This window comes from Podarcis muralis, chromosome 7 (assembly GCF_964188315.1).
Source record: "Podarcis muralis chromosome 7, rPodMur119.hap1.1, whole genome shotgun sequence".
Taxonomy (NCBI): Eukaryota; Metazoa; Chordata; class Lepidosauria; order Squamata; family Lacertidae; genus Podarcis; species Podarcis muralis.
The window spans coordinates 62,867,913-62,883,035 of NC_135661.1; the positions used below are offsets into that span (position 1 = coordinate 62,867,913).

General features: G+C 44.9%; 1 protein-coding gene across 1 annotated transcript; it reads right to left on the reverse strand.

Annotated features, from left to right (window-relative positions):
* Nucleotides 1-1,452: 1,452 nt before the first annotated feature.
* On the reverse strand, nucleotides 1,453-14,765 carry TEKT2 (tektin 2). The gene is made up of 10 exons (XM_028738930.2): nucleotides 13,512-14,765; nucleotides 11,223-11,390; nucleotides 10,566-10,691; nucleotides 9,692-9,897; nucleotides 8,108-8,251; nucleotides 6,300-6,414; nucleotides 5,087-5,194; nucleotides 3,915-4,058; nucleotides 3,352-3,431; nucleotides 1,453-1,940 (listed from the first exon to the last, which is right to left on the reverse strand). The coding sequence occupies exons 2-10, from the start codon at nucleotides 11,376-11,378 to the stop codon at nucleotides 1,727-1,729; spliced, it is 1,293 nt and encodes a 430-aa protein (XP_028594763.1). The 5' UTR covers nucleotides 11,379-11,390; nucleotides 13,512-14,765; the 3' UTR covers nucleotides 1,453-1,726.
* Between the last annotated feature and the right edge of the window lie 358 nt (nucleotides 14,766-15,123).

Genomic DNA, 15,123 nt, shown 5'->3' on the forward strand with positions numbered 1-15,123 from the left:
CATCCGGATACATTCACACCGAAGTGATACAACCAGCTAGTGGTTATCTTACACTTCCCATTTGTCATTTTTCTGTCAATTTTCTTATCAGACTTGCTGTGATTAGAAAAGTGATGGGATATTTGCACATGTGCAGGATAAGAACCCTTTTTGTGTGTGTGTGTGCAAATTAATGATCCCGCAAGAAGCAAGAGAGTGCACCATTTGGAGTCTTTTGCCTTTATAGAGGAGGCTAGTTTCTACATACACTCACACATGCCTTGCTGTCCTCAGTCCTAACAAGCAAGGTGCATTATTGAGTTACAGCTATGCCAAAACATTTTACACATCATGTGTCAGTCAGGAGTGTGGTCATGGGAGAGTTTCAAGGGCCACACAGTTGCCTTGAGCACTGCATTTGATCCCTGGCCTGAGATTCCCCAAACGTACTTCGCCAAACCTTTATTAGGCGTTACAAGTATAGGCCATTATAAAACAACCATATATAAAAATTTAAAATATATACAAATAAACAGCCATGTGAAATATATAATGAGTAGGATTTTCATTGGGATTTCTTCCCACTGAAACTCAGCCACCCTTGCAGTTACTTCCGGGTTAATGTCTGACAGAATCCGGTATTTTCATTTTGCCATGATGTTACACTACCCAAAAAAGGGGATAGCACGTGTTTGCATAGCTGGTTAGTAGAAAAGGATATGTTGTATAGTGTCCGGCACATTCAAAGAACATCCACAATGTCTTAAACCACAGAGCCTAGGGCTTGCCGATCAGAAGGTCGGTGGTTCGAATCCCTGTGACGGGGTGTGCTCCCATTGCTCGGTCCCTGCTCCTGCCTACCTAGCAGTTCAAAAGCATGTCAAAGTGCAAGTAGATAAATAGGTACTGCTCTGGTGGGAAGGTAACAGCCTTTCCGTGCGCTGCTCTGGTTCGCCAGAAGCGGCTTAGTCATGCTGGCCACATGACCTGGAAGCTGTACACAGGCTCCCTCAGCCAATAAAGCAAGATGAGCGCCACAACCCCAGAGTCATCCGTGACTGGACCTAATAGTCAGGGGTCTCTTTACCTTTTACCTACAGTGTCTGGCATATTCAAAGAACATCCACAATATCTTATCATTTCTGGGGATGTTTAAATATCTGCCCTTGACAACAGCTGAGGGGGAAATGTTCGGTCGGGCTAACGTAAAGGCCCTGCGTTGGGCTGGAATTATTAATTTTGATATATCTGTTGTATTTAAACCAGGCATAGGCAAACTCAGCCCTCCAGATGTTTTGAGACTACAATTCCCATCATCCCTGACCACTAGTCCTGTTAGCTAAGGTTGATGGGAGTTGTAGTCCCAAAACATCTGAAGGGCTGAGTTTGCCTATGCCTGATTTAAAACATAGAACTTGGGTTCCCCACCAAATTTAAAGAGATGCAAAAATCAAAGCATGAAAGTACTTGATGTGTCAGAAATACTGTCGCTGGGGACAGATTTATTGGTTATCACACTTTCTTGGAATACCAAAGCTGTAAACAAGGGGAAGCTTTATACAACCTTTGAGAACAGAAATGGGTCAAAAGGGAGAAGGAAAGTCATGTCACTCTTAACATGAGACAGATGTCATCTGTGCATGGAAGCAAGTCACTGGGCGAGGGGCAGGGACTGTGTCACTCACTTCCCAAGCCAATTCCTTCTTCAGTATTACTCAAGGGATTATACATCTCATGCCATTATATTCTAAGCCAGTTCCAGCTGTCGGCACTTGAGGGGTGAAAGAGTGCGATTGGTGGTTCGGTTGAAGGTGTCCACCTCAGGCACAAATTTTTCAGCAGGGATCGTCAGCTTCCGCCTGACATCCATGCACTTGTTATCCAGCGTCAGGGAGTTCAATTTGTAGACAATGTTTGCCTGGATACGGTCCAGGTGTTTATAGAGAGCATCCAGAGCATCCCTGAGGAAAGAAGCCAAGGTACCATAAGTTGAGCAGGAGGTTGCCTCCATTTGCCTTTAAATCAAAGCAAGTCCTTATCCTTTGGTGTGGTTGGTGGTAACTGAATTTCAGCTATGGCACTGGGGGTGGGGCAACACTGATTTTCCATTGCAAGGTTCTCATTAATCATTTTTCCATCAAGTACAAGCAGGGCCAGATTTAGGTTTGATGAGGCCCTAAGCTACTGAAGGTAATGGGGCCCTTTATATGTCCAGCTGTTCTTTGTCAACAACAAATTTTTTGTGTTGAATGTAGGCACCCTATATATAGAAATGAGCAAACCAGTGATATTTTAGGGAGCAGGCTAGGCCCATTACTTACATCATAGGAGCCTACACAACACAAAACACTTTTGCTGTATGTAGGTTTTATTTTATTTGTTTTTATCTTATATTTTGGAAATTTACATCCAGGTTTTTTTTCCTTTAAATTTTTTGGGGGCCCCCAAGAGAGTGGGGCCCTAAGCTATAGCTTGTTTAGCTTAAACATAAATCCGGCACTGGGTACAAGTTACGCTTATGATGGCAGATTATCTTGGAGAAACAAGGATCTCTCTCCCCATGGCAGGGCCTCCCTGTAAATCGTGTAAGGAACTGTTTTCAGCCTAAGGGCCGCATTCCCTTCTGAGCAACCTTCCAAGGGCCACATGCGAGAGTAGCGGATGGGATGAGAAGCAAATGTGAGGGAGCCACAAATGTAAATTTTGCCTTTGTATTATGGTAGGCTGGTTACTACGTACTCCATCTATCCAACCAACCAAGAGACATTATGAGAGTTCAGGAGCAATGGTCCAGGCAGGCAAAAGCTCTTGGAGTGCAGTTTCCATCATCCCCAACCACTGGATATGCTGGCAGGAGCTGATGGGAGCTAGAGTTCCAGAACATCTGGAGGGCAACAGATTAGCCACCCCTGGTGCAAAAGAACAGACTGCGGGGGAAACGTGTCTGACTTCTAAGCTTATGTATTATAAAATATATGCTAAGTCTTGAATTTATTACTGTGGACTTCCTACTGGGACCAGATATTAGCAAGTCATCCCAGGCACTGGAATCCAGGAGATGCCATCTTGCATCTATCACCTAAAGATCATGCACAGAGCCCACTATTACCAGCCTTTGATATAATGCTGTAGTGTGAAAGGCACATTGGTGCTGCATCACAAAAGATTTGGAGATTATGCTCCTAGCCTGTCAGCTTCCCATCTTCTGTTTTCACTCATATATCTAAGTGATCCTAGTGAACAGCCATGGCCTTCTGCAACCTAGGCAGCATATGCTGACCCAAGGCCACAACTTGCAACTGATGCTTACTTAAAAACAGCCTATTCCTTTTCTCTGTTGAATTTTGTTTTTGTTTTTAGGGAGGTACATACTGTAACTGTGCCAGCTTCTGATTCAGACAAGCAATGGTGCCTTCCAGCTGATGCACCTCATCTGTCAATCCATGCTGAGCCTGAAAGCCAAGGACAAGAGCTTCAATACGTCACAAATGGTAGCTTAGCCAAGAAAAGTTGATTACTCCTGGGTTAAACTGTCAGCTCCCCCTAATATTACTGTTATGGTCTGGCTTCTACAAAGAAGCCCAAGAAGCTGCAAGGCTACCACTATTAGTAATAGTAATAGTAGTAGCAGCAGCAGTAGTAGTATTTCTATACCACCCTTCAACTGAGGATAACAAGCAGTTTACATTATAAAAACACAAAAATACATTACACAGTAGCAAAAGGAATAACACACACACACACACACACACACACACACACACACACACACCGTGAATAAGCAGTGGGGTGGAGCAGTTAAAGCCTTCTGCAAGCAGCCTTTAAAATGCCCTTCATGCCTTCTCTCTGCCTTGCCTTGCCTCTGGTGCACAAGGCCAGCTGTGACTCCTGTCTGCCCACAATTCTAAGCTTACAGAGCTAGAGGTTTGCTGTACCTGGTCACGGCAAAGCTCTGTGTTGGAGCGGTAAGTCCGGGTCTCCAGACGGGTATGAGCCAGTTTCAAATTCACCACCTTTGCCCGGATGTCGTCCTCCAGGCGCCTGATGTCCTCTTCCATTTCGGCAATTTCTTCTAGGGTCTGAAAAAAGCAAAGACCCCAGGGGGAGAGAGGCTTAGAATTGATTGCCACCTCTGTCTGTGAGGTGGGCCATACAGGAGGAGCACATGCAATGGCAGAGCTTTGCAAGCAGGAAGTCCCAGGTTCAGTCCCCAGCTGCATCTCCAGGTTGTGGGATAACTGCCCTGAGACCTCCAGGTATAGGGTGGTATAGTAATTCAATCAACAAACAAACAAAATACTTAAGTCTAATTAATGCATGAAAGGGTTAATACAATAGAATAAGCTGTCCTGCTCAACTTAGCTATGGCTCATCTTTCTCGGGGAAAGGGCCACACTGAAACATAGCCAGCTCTCTGACGGCCGCATGGCAAAGTGGGTGTGACCCAAGTATGAAAGTGAGTGTGGCAATGATTACGGTTCTCAAGGCTGCCTTCCAAAAGGGGACCTGCAGAAGCAGTCAGAAACTAAATGAAATGGGATGAGATGGAATGGAATGGAATGGAATGGAATGGAATGGAATACTATTTTTAAGAGAAAATGTGTCACAGACAAATTTGGGAAAGTTTTGGGCCCTAAAAAAAAAAGGCATTTAGCAACAAAGTGTCACAGTGAGCGACTTACAGAAGCAGGTAGTAAAGAACCATCTGAAGACAGCCCTGTATAGAGAAGTTTTTTTTAATGTTTAATGTTTTAACATGTTTTTATGAATGTTGGAAGCTGCCTAGAGTGGCTGGGGCAACCCTGTCAGATGGGCAGGGTATAAATAATAAAATGATGATGATGAAATAGGATGTCCCTATTTCCATCAGAGAAATGTTGAAGGGTCTGAAGTAGGTCATGGAAAAAGGATCCCTACCCCTCCTTCAGGCACCGGGGGAAAAAGGAGAAATCCCCTCCAAGACTGCAGATGATAACACTCTGAATTGTGGAAGAGCCTTAGCATAAACCGAAGGAGACTCTGCACTCAGAACAGATATTCTATATGTGTCATTTAAAAATAAAAAAAAATGTGCAGGGCAGGTCTCCAATGCCAGCCAAAGACTTACATTCTTCTCTTGCCACCTCAGCTCATCAAGGGCTTGCTCCACTTCATGGAGCCTCTTCCGGAAGGCAAATTCTGTGGCCACGCGCTGAGCTTCTAGTTCGTTCTCAGTCTAGAATAGGAAACACACATGGGCATAGCCAGAGAGGGACAGGGAGGGGCAGCTGCCCCCCTAAATTAATAAAAGGCAATAAAAATACATAGCTAACTGAGGTTCTGCCCCCCTCCCAATGAAAGGCCTGGCCCCTACTAACAAAAATCCTGGCTATGCCTATGGAAACACATATAAAAAGTTAGGCCACTGTCATATCATAGTTTAATAATTGCACATAGATTGAGAGAGCCATCACTTTGCAATGATGTATAGTGGCTTGGCTGTTGGCCAAACAGATTTTACAGGATTTTGAAATGTAGATGGGCACAACGGGTTTTGGAAAGGAAAAAAAGTTGAACAAGTGTATATGCCACAAACGACGACTCCTCTTTCAAACCACTTTTAATTCTCAAAAAAACCAAAATCCCAAGTTGCATCCAGCAAAGTTGTTGCATTAGCACAAGGACTACTACTTGCACAGTGGAACTTTCCCTCCTGCTTCCCCCCACGAGCTCCCCACATCCGTTCCAGGGTTTCCCCAACCCTCTGGAGCAGATTTGGGGAAGGGGATGAGTGAGAGAGGAGAGGGAGGGGGTTGTTCCATCGCACAGGCAATTGCCTTTGAGCTAACAAGGCTGTTGGAATAATCAGCCTTTAATTAAACAGCCTTTCCCCCTTTCCTCCTTGCTTCTGCTGCATCCAGTAAAGGTTGGTGATCCTGAGCAAAAAAGTTCCTTCATTTCAACAGTATAATTTTAGGCTGCAGGGATCCATCTAGTTGCTGCCATTGATAAATCATTAGGCACCAGAAAGCTTTGCCAATCAATGCAAACCACTAAAAGATCTTCCAGCAGATCCAGATCAGACATTCAGTAGATTACTTTGAAAACAAGTCACCTTAATTATGGATCTACTCACAGCCTTTGCCAACCTGAAGCCCTCGAAATGCTTTGGACTATACTGTAACTCCCATCAGGTGGGAGGTGTGGTACTTCTTAGGACCGATGGGAGTTGCAGTCCAAAATACCTACAAAGCACCAGGTTGGCAAAGGCTCTATAACATACAGTGTATCTTCTCCATCAAGAGCCTTCCTAGGAGCCAATAGGAAGCCATGTGGTTTACCTGGGCAATGGTGAGGGCCATGGCTTCTCGCAGATCTGAGGCTGCTTTCATTTCTGCCTCTGCTCGATCCTTGTTGTATTGAGTGATCTGATCCCATTCCTCTGGAGTGAGAGTTCTACAACAGGCAGAAGGAAAAGATGGCCTGGTTGTCAGAATCAATTTTTCACACACACTTTCTCCCTGTATTGCCTTGCATGTTTTTAAACTGTATGTCTGCAGCTTTGAAAGCCAATGGTCAGAAAAGAGCATACTGTATCAATAAAGTTTAACTCACTCACCCACCCATGCAGTGCACTTAATAAAAGCACACTAAGCTCGCAGTGTGCCAAGTATTTCTTCTGCATTTTTTTCTGACCAGTCTCCATCAATTAATGAGGAAAGAAATAACATTGGGGAAAATACCAAAGGGGATAGAAAATTCAGTGAAACACATGGGGTTTTGACGTATTTCCCTTAATTCTGAGGTGGGCAAGTTGCTGTTTGTGTGGCTGAGTGCCCTTCCGTTCATTATACAAATCTTCTCTCAGGCAGTCTGCACTCTGCAGCACAGCCCCCCCCCCACACACACACCTGCATATCTGTCCTTCCTGAAAACCTCATGAAGTCCTTGGCTGGGCTTTCCTCTAAGAACAGAAGGTAAAGCTGCTGCCCCTCCCAGGTGTTGCTTGTTGTTTTGAAAACCAAGACTTTACTTTTAAGGAAATCATTACAGAAAGATTAAAGGTAGAATGACATACTTTTAAAGAGGACAAAAGGAAGCACTTTTTAAACAATATCGGTGAACACGTTGATTGCAGGTGCTTGGTAACTGCCGTATTTTTCACTCTATAAGACGCACCCGACCATAAGATGCACCTAGTTTTTAGAGAAGGAAAACAAGAAAAGCCAGCAAGAGCCGCAGACACGCTCGCTCGGCGTGGCTCTTTAAAGATAGAGTGGCTCTTGCTGGCTTTTCTGGGAGGTGGGAGAAGGGACTGACAGACTGCCCTCCGTCCATTTTCCCACCTTCCTGAAAAACCAGAGCAAGCTGCGCAGCTATCGCTGAAGCCAGAAGAGCTTGCTGTGGTGGCTTCAGCAATAGCTGCGTAGCGCCTCTTCAGCGAAGCAGGAGGAGGAATGGAAGGGGCTCCCTTCCGTAAGGGCTCCCTTCCGTCCCTCATCCTGCTTCGCTGGGAAGCCAGCAGAACAAGAGGCGCTGCACAGCTCTTGCTCTTGCTCTGCTGAATTCAACGATAGCTGTGCAGCCTGCATTCGTTCCATAAGACGCACACACATTTCCCCTTACTTTTTAGGAGGAAAAAAGTGTTGCCTTATGGAGCGAAAAATACGGTACTTTCACCAGTTTCCTACACTTCAATCAAAGCCGAGGGGAAGACATGATGTTAACTCCGCCCATGGGAGAAGGCCCAAGCAGCTGGGGAGGCTGCGGAGGGCAGGAGAGATGTTTAATGGGAAGAAAAACACATCCCACCACAACCCACAGTTACCTCACAAGGATGAGACCTAATGCCAAACCTACCAGAAGTGTGAGGAAATTATAAAGCACCCTGTGAAAAAGGCAGAAAAACAAAAGCCTCTTTTGTAAGAGAGGAACAATTTCAAGAAGTTGCAGAGTCATAACGAGGGCTTAGCATAGGCCTCCAGTTGTCATGCCACACCCTGCTCTGGGCCTCCAACAGAAAGGTACAGCCAGGGCACTCGGGAAGGGGCACCTCAGTTGCCACATTCTGTCTAACAGGAGGGCTGGCCCTGAGGTGAAGGTGGAGTTCAAGACCTTTTGATGGTTGTTTCGCAAGACACAACCTTACCCAATCGGCACTCGGGTAGGATTGACTTTATAGGAGATATTTGGAGAGTTGATATTGAGGGAAACACAGGTCCGGTCAATCTCCACGGCTTCCGTTTTCCCTCGATGGGCAAAGTTCAGCTGTTGGCGGGCTTCCTGCAACAAGCTATGAATTAAAAGTGGGCGGGGGGGGGGGAGAGAGAAAGGGCAGCTATGAAGGGATGCAAGAGAATATTCAGGTGGAAGTCTCCAGATTTATTCCCCTTTCATTTTGTTTAACAATCAGCAATTAAAACTCCCATAAATTGTTGGCAGTCAAAAAAGTCTCCCCTCTGTAGCAGAATATATTATCACATGATGGTGCCATTAATGATGAACGCAGCACACACCATATACAAGTGTAGCTGTATATTTTGCCTACAACACAAAGCCCTTGCATCACTGCTAGTTCTTTTAAGAAAAACAGAGGAATTTATAGTTGCAGAGCAATTACAATCCCCCCAAATCACTTTAAATCTAGGATTGTGTAAACAAGACAATCAGATGCTAAAAGGGAGCTGAATATGATTGGGAATGAGCCCCCAAGTAATTGGGGGGCTTTGATTATCCCATTTCTTTCTCTGCCAAATAAAAGAAGTTATAAACAATGCAATGGCCTTTCTCTTGGGTATGTAATACTAGATGGCGTTTCAGCTTGCTTTTTTTTTTAATTGACCAAATAGTAGCAAAGATATAAAAGGTGTTCTACAAGGTACACTGAAAAACTGTTGCAACGTGGGAACCCGAGTTGTCAAATGTCCAGCTAAATTCTAATATCAGCCAGTAAATTTATTATTTTGGGTACTAGAGATAATACTGAGACACCCTGAGCCCGGCTTCGGCTGGGGAGGGCAGGATATAAATAAAATTTATTTATTATTATTATTATTATTATTATTATTATTATTATTATTATTATTATTATTATTATTACTACTACTACTACTACTGTTTCAGTGATTCTTAAAAAGTGTCCCCCTATTGTTTTAGTATTGCTTTTATAATATATAACCCTAGAAGACTTTTCAAAAGGCAGGATATTAATTGACAGCACAATCCCAACCAAGCCAACTCAGAAGTAAATCTTACGTGAATTTAATGGGGCTTACTCTCAGTTAAGTGGAGTTAGGATTGCAGCCAAAGTAAGTAAATAAATGAAGTATGGCATGCCTTACAAGGTTGGTGCAATTATTACTGAAAGAATGTATGTGATGCTCAAATGTGGTGGAATTTTGAAATGCACTGTTGCTACAAACATCTAAGTATTGTTATGCAGTGCTTTTTTTCTAGAAAAAATGGTGCCAGAAATGGCCGCTCACTGCCTCTCCCCACCACACCCCACACCTGCCTCCCTCCCTCGCCCCCGCAACCCCCACCCCAATGTGCACCCTACAAGCCCTTCCCTCACTCATGCCTCCCTTCCGAAGGCTGGCTATGTGCCATTCTGCACCATTAAGACAAGTTTTTTTTGCGCCTCCTCCAGCATCCCACATTGCACTTAACTCAGTTTGATGCCTCAGACACAATACCAATACGTTGTACTTGACCACCAAGTCTTTTGACTCACCAGAGCTGCTCAAAGGCCTCGCTCACTTTCTGCTGAAGATCTTTCGTAGTAGCATCAATCACCTCCACCTCTTTGTGCAGCTCTTCCTCGACAGGATCCTTCACCACATCGATGTCTCGGCGGCTTTCCCGCAGAGTGAGATTTTCAATGGCCACATCCAGTTGCAAGTTCTTAGCCTGCAGGGCACGCTCTGCCTCCTCCTTCATCTGAAGGGAAGAAGCAAAAATAAGATAAGGGGTTGACCTCACCTTCCCAACTCCCTCTGTGGGCATCTTGTCAAGTGACATAGGTTTGCTAACCAATCAGGTTTCCAATGGGAATGCTTTGCAGGTGGGCCAAGCACGTTCTGACACATGGAGATGAAAGCTGGGTTGCTCAGCTTTCATCTCAAAGAGGTCACTGAATTTCCTTCCATCTTTAGCATCACAGAAACCATTGGTTACATGCCATCTACTGCACAAAACCACCCAAACCACTTTCTCAGCACACCAAAATTGAGTTGCATGACCTTTGCCCTTCATTGCACAATTCATATTATTCGTTCTTCTTCGGTGATCACTCGTAGCCGAGTAAGATTGCACATGCTTTTAACAGTGAATCTGTAAGTGCACATGCACGCACACTCAGCCCGGATAAAAGCATAAATAATCCTTACATGCCACAGAAATGCCAGTGGCCTCCGATGACCTTCATTCCAACGAAGCCAGATCCAAGGCATGTGCTGGGACCTCCTGAGACCTCCCACCCCGAGAGACTAGGGTTCACCTAACAATAAGTTGTGTGGATTGTTTTCATACTTCTGTACACTATCCTAGAATCTCCTGGTGAAATTCAGTTTAGGAACACCATAAATGAGTAAGTCTGCACTACATACTTGAGTCAAGGCATAGATTTCCGTGTCGATGTCCGTGAGGCATTTGTCCAGAGTTTCCTTCGCTCGATTGACGACTTCGATCCGCTCAAGAAGGCGTGTGCGGTTGTCATATTCATCCCATTTTGTCTGGAGAGGAGAGAGGCAATGGTTTCAAACCCACCTTTCAGAGAGGGCATCAGCAGCATGGTTCTTACAGGAAGAAGGAAGGCTAAGCTCAAGATTGCCCTTCCTTATCTTGACAAGTTCCTGGCCCATTCTTTAGACATGTACATTTCACACAGACACGCTAGTGTGGAAATTATTTGTGAACAACGTTTCCTTGGTTTTGTGAGGAAAAGCTGAAACTTCCTTCACTCTACCTTCTCAAAAAAAAAAAAAAAAAACAAAACAAAAACCCACAAACCAACAACACAAACACACACACAATAAAAACCCTCAAATGATTAAATTTCAGTTACAATTCAGGATGAACCAATCTGCCAATTTTGGTTCCTCATAATTTCAGAATTTGTATTTCTGTTCTGCCTATTCAGCAATGATCCCATACCCTCCTCGCCCCATCCCACCACCACCTCCAGATTTCGGACCCCAAATTATCATTTTAGTTTGTTTGTTTTTGTTCGGAAACACAGAAAAGAAGCTCAAATACTTGCCCACCTGGTTATTTGTCTCATTGCGAAGGACCCGGCCCTCCTGCCTGATCTGGTGGGATGCCAAGCGCTGTCGCTCAGCATTGGTTGCAATGAGGTCAAAGTGGGTGCGCCAGTCGGGAAGTGTGTACCTCTGGCCGGGCTTCACACTCAGAGTAGCCATGGCAGCAACATTCTAGGAAAGACAAAAATGAAGGCGACACATTCAGAGATACTGGACTCAGGGGCCAACATGCTTGCTCAACACATAGCAGCCTGCTATTCATTACACTTTTTTTCCTGAATTACAAGCAATTTTTTTGGGGGGGGGGGGTGACGGTGACTTTTATTTTACTTAACAAAATTTACAGACTGCTTAATAAACAAAATCTAAGTTGCTTGCATAAAATAATAGAAAATACTAGAAAATAATAATCAAGCCTTCTAACTCTTGGAATAGTCAGGCTAGCCTCCTAGTGAGGTGATAGCCTTGGTGATGGGCCATTAAGGAGAGCAAAGGAAGGGGCTCTGTGGGAGATGGCAAAGGGGTGGATAGAATCACCTCCCTTAACCCACATGGGAGTTAGAAGGGAAAAGCCAGAGGTGAAAGTTGAGTTTTAGTAGTGATGTGAGCTAGAGGAAAAATCAGCAAACTGGAGAGAGTCAGAGCAAATGGCTTCCAATATCTCCATTGAAATACCTTTGGTTATTGGGGGTGGAGTACAGGGGTTGGGGACACTTCTCATCTGTTTATTTTTATTTACTAAACATAGGTCAAACAAAATTCAAAAGAGCAAAATCGGTTCTCCATTTAGGGCAGTGCAGCTGATGCAAAATTTCCTGGAAAACACACATCCTTGCTTTCAAACTTTAAAATGTTGCAGAGGCTGAAACTACTGTATACTCCCCTGCCATATTGGCCGACCCTCTTTCCATCTACCTCTTTTCAGTTGTCACTATTATGTACATTGAATAAACCTGTACAAAGAGGGTTGGGAAGTCTATTGTCCTCCAGACGTTGTTGGACTACATCTTCCATCATCCCTGACCTTGGCTATCTGGTTGTGTGTTATGGGAATTGAAGTACATCTGGAGAGCTACATGCTCTCTACCCTTGCTGTAAAATTTGTGACCCACTGAGTCAATAACCCTCCTTGTTTTGCTGCCTAACGCATGCTCTATTTTTATTCTTGCCCGTTCCTCAATGCTGCTCATGATGGCATACATTCTGTTATCCGATCCCTTTTATCCTAACAACAGCCCTGTGAGGTAGATTGGAGCAAGACAGCAAGAAAACCAAGCCCACGTTTACCCTATGACAATCCAGAGCTGAGTATGGATTGGAACCCATAGTTCCCCAGTCCTCATCCAATAAAACCTCTACACTAATCTGAACCAATTGTGGGCAGCAAAAATTATGTCCAAACTGCTTCTTCTGCAGAGGGGAACATTTTAACCGCCACAGAGATTTCAGAGGGGTTCCCTGTAACTCTAGCCGATAGGTGCTGATAGCATATATTCAGAGAAGGTTGCTGTAACTTTCACAGGTGTCAAATACCTGGTGTCATTATGATGTCAGGTGACTGACAGGTGGCTGGCCCCACCCACCTGCAAAGCTTTGTTCTGGTCTATCCCACTGGGCAGGTCACAGAAGACAGTTGATAGGCTGCTTCAGGTGGGGTGGGCCAGGGTATTAAAATCCAGGGAGAATGCAGAAAAAGTAAAACCTCTCCAAACTCTCTCTGCTCTAAAGAACTATGCCTTCTGCTCCTCCTGCCTGAGACTGGTGTGTATTCTGCAACAGCTTGCTAGCAGCTTGCTTATCCCTCCCTGTTAATGTTAATGGCAGCTGATGAGGTTTCTTCTCCCACCCTGTTCTATTTTCAAAAATAAAGTTAATTTTTTTTAATGTAAAAAATCGCACACTTTGTTAGACAGCAACATGTAGATGTTTTGGTAGAGCCTGTGAGGAAGGAGGAGGAGGTGGTGGCAGCATTTGGTTTTGCCAAAATTTATCAGGCTAGCCTAATGAATTGTTGTTACTGGTAGGAGAAAAGGAGGGAACTCTGCCCAGCAGGAAAAGCTGCAGGTTCGGTAGGAAAAGCTAAGGAAAGATTTTGAACGAAATTACTTAAGACAGAAGTGGGAGGTGGAACAGAAGGTTGGCAAAGTGGATGCAGAACACAATTTTGACTTGCAAAGAAAGAAAGAAAGAAAGAAAGAAAGAAAGAAAGAAAGAAAGAAAGAAAGAAAGAAAGAAAGAAGGAAAGAAAGATCCCCATCAACAACTGTCTCTACCCTTCCATCATCAACTCACCACTCCTCTTCTCCAGGCAGGCAGTCCTCCTCTCGGCCTCCGCTTCCTAGAACTGCTCTTCTATGTTATCAGCCTGGTTGCTAAGCACGCTTTGTGCCTGTTGCCAGGCAGCCATTCTCAACAGAAGCCAATCAGAAAGAATCCCCCTGCAAGTGTTTACAAAGGGGGTGGGGGAGGGGGAAGCCATGGCAACCTGGAGATCTGAAAAGAAAAGGCTTCAAAGGGCTGGTGAAACTGATTCGATCACAGAAGAGCAGGCTGGGTTACTTTCACCCTGCCCATCCAACTCAGAGGTTACAACAAGGAGCAGTGGATTTGAGAGGGTCTCTGGACAATAAATGCCTCCCTAAGTGTATCTGGTGGATTGCCCTGCTGTCTTGGTTTAATCTTGCATATGTATTTTCAAGATCAATGGAATACACCTAGATAGCATCCCCCCCCCACAAAAAATGTGTTCATCTTCTGCAGGGCTAGTAAAGAGGGTATAGTTTTTTATAAGTAAGGCCTATATATTTTTCATAAGTCCTATATTCCAGCAGTTAAATCATCTTCTACCAAAAGAAAGAATCTTATTAAATTAGGCTTTTCTAGATGGGTTGCCAGAGAGGATCTTGAACATCCATCTGCCTGGAAAGACAATGGAGTGCACCTCCAGGGGTAGGGTCAAACTGCTGTTTTAGCAGCACTGAACTGACCTCCCCAGGGCTCAAGCCTGGGCAGTGGGTATGGAGTCCCAGGCTGCCCAGATGACAAACCCCTCTTCTTGGGCTCACTGATGTGGTCGAAACAAAAAAGAGCAATATGCTTGGCACCAGCTCAGATGCAGGAGTAAATGGAAGGAGGCGTACATAGTGCCACCCAACCATCTTAGGAACTCCATTCTGGATTTGTGTAGGGTTTACTCCTTAGCCTTTTCTTCTCCTGGAGCTCTCCAGCAAGGCAGTAGTGGTTTAGGATCAGAGTATTCCTTCTTCTAGGTGGGCTCCCTTCCCAGGTTGGCGAGCCCCATCTGTCCCTCACTTCCCTCTACAGCACAAACAAAAATTGCCTTCTTGACCGTTGGACCCACTCTTGGTCTTGTTCGCTCGATCCTCCAGAGCCTGTCTTTGCATGCAGGGAAAGTCTCTATCTCACCAAGGGTTAGAGACCCATCAGTTCCCCCTCACCTAGACTATTGCATGCTAACAACTTATAGGAACCACAGGTGAGAGCTGAGTGCAGGGTGCAGACCAAAAGTGGATAACTACCAAAGAAAGAGCACGTGTCCCCCACCAAAAGTACTACTCCCCCTCCCCTAACACCCCATACACCCAAGAATTCAGTATTGGTACAGATATTCAGCCCAACATTGCAGGGAGCTGACAGAGCCTCAAGAGTCACAAATGCCTTTCACACTGCGACTCAGAGCTGGCCCAGCCATTAGGCAGGGCAAGACCACAGCTTCAGAAGGCAGAACACACACACACACACTCCCGGTGACACCGCTGTAGGCACCCTGCCTGCCCTGCTGCCTCCACCAAGTTAGCGGGCAAGATAGTGTCCATTTTGGACAAGAACTTGCCCAGAATTGATGTGATCTTACCTCAAATTGGCACTGATAGCAACGGTGCTT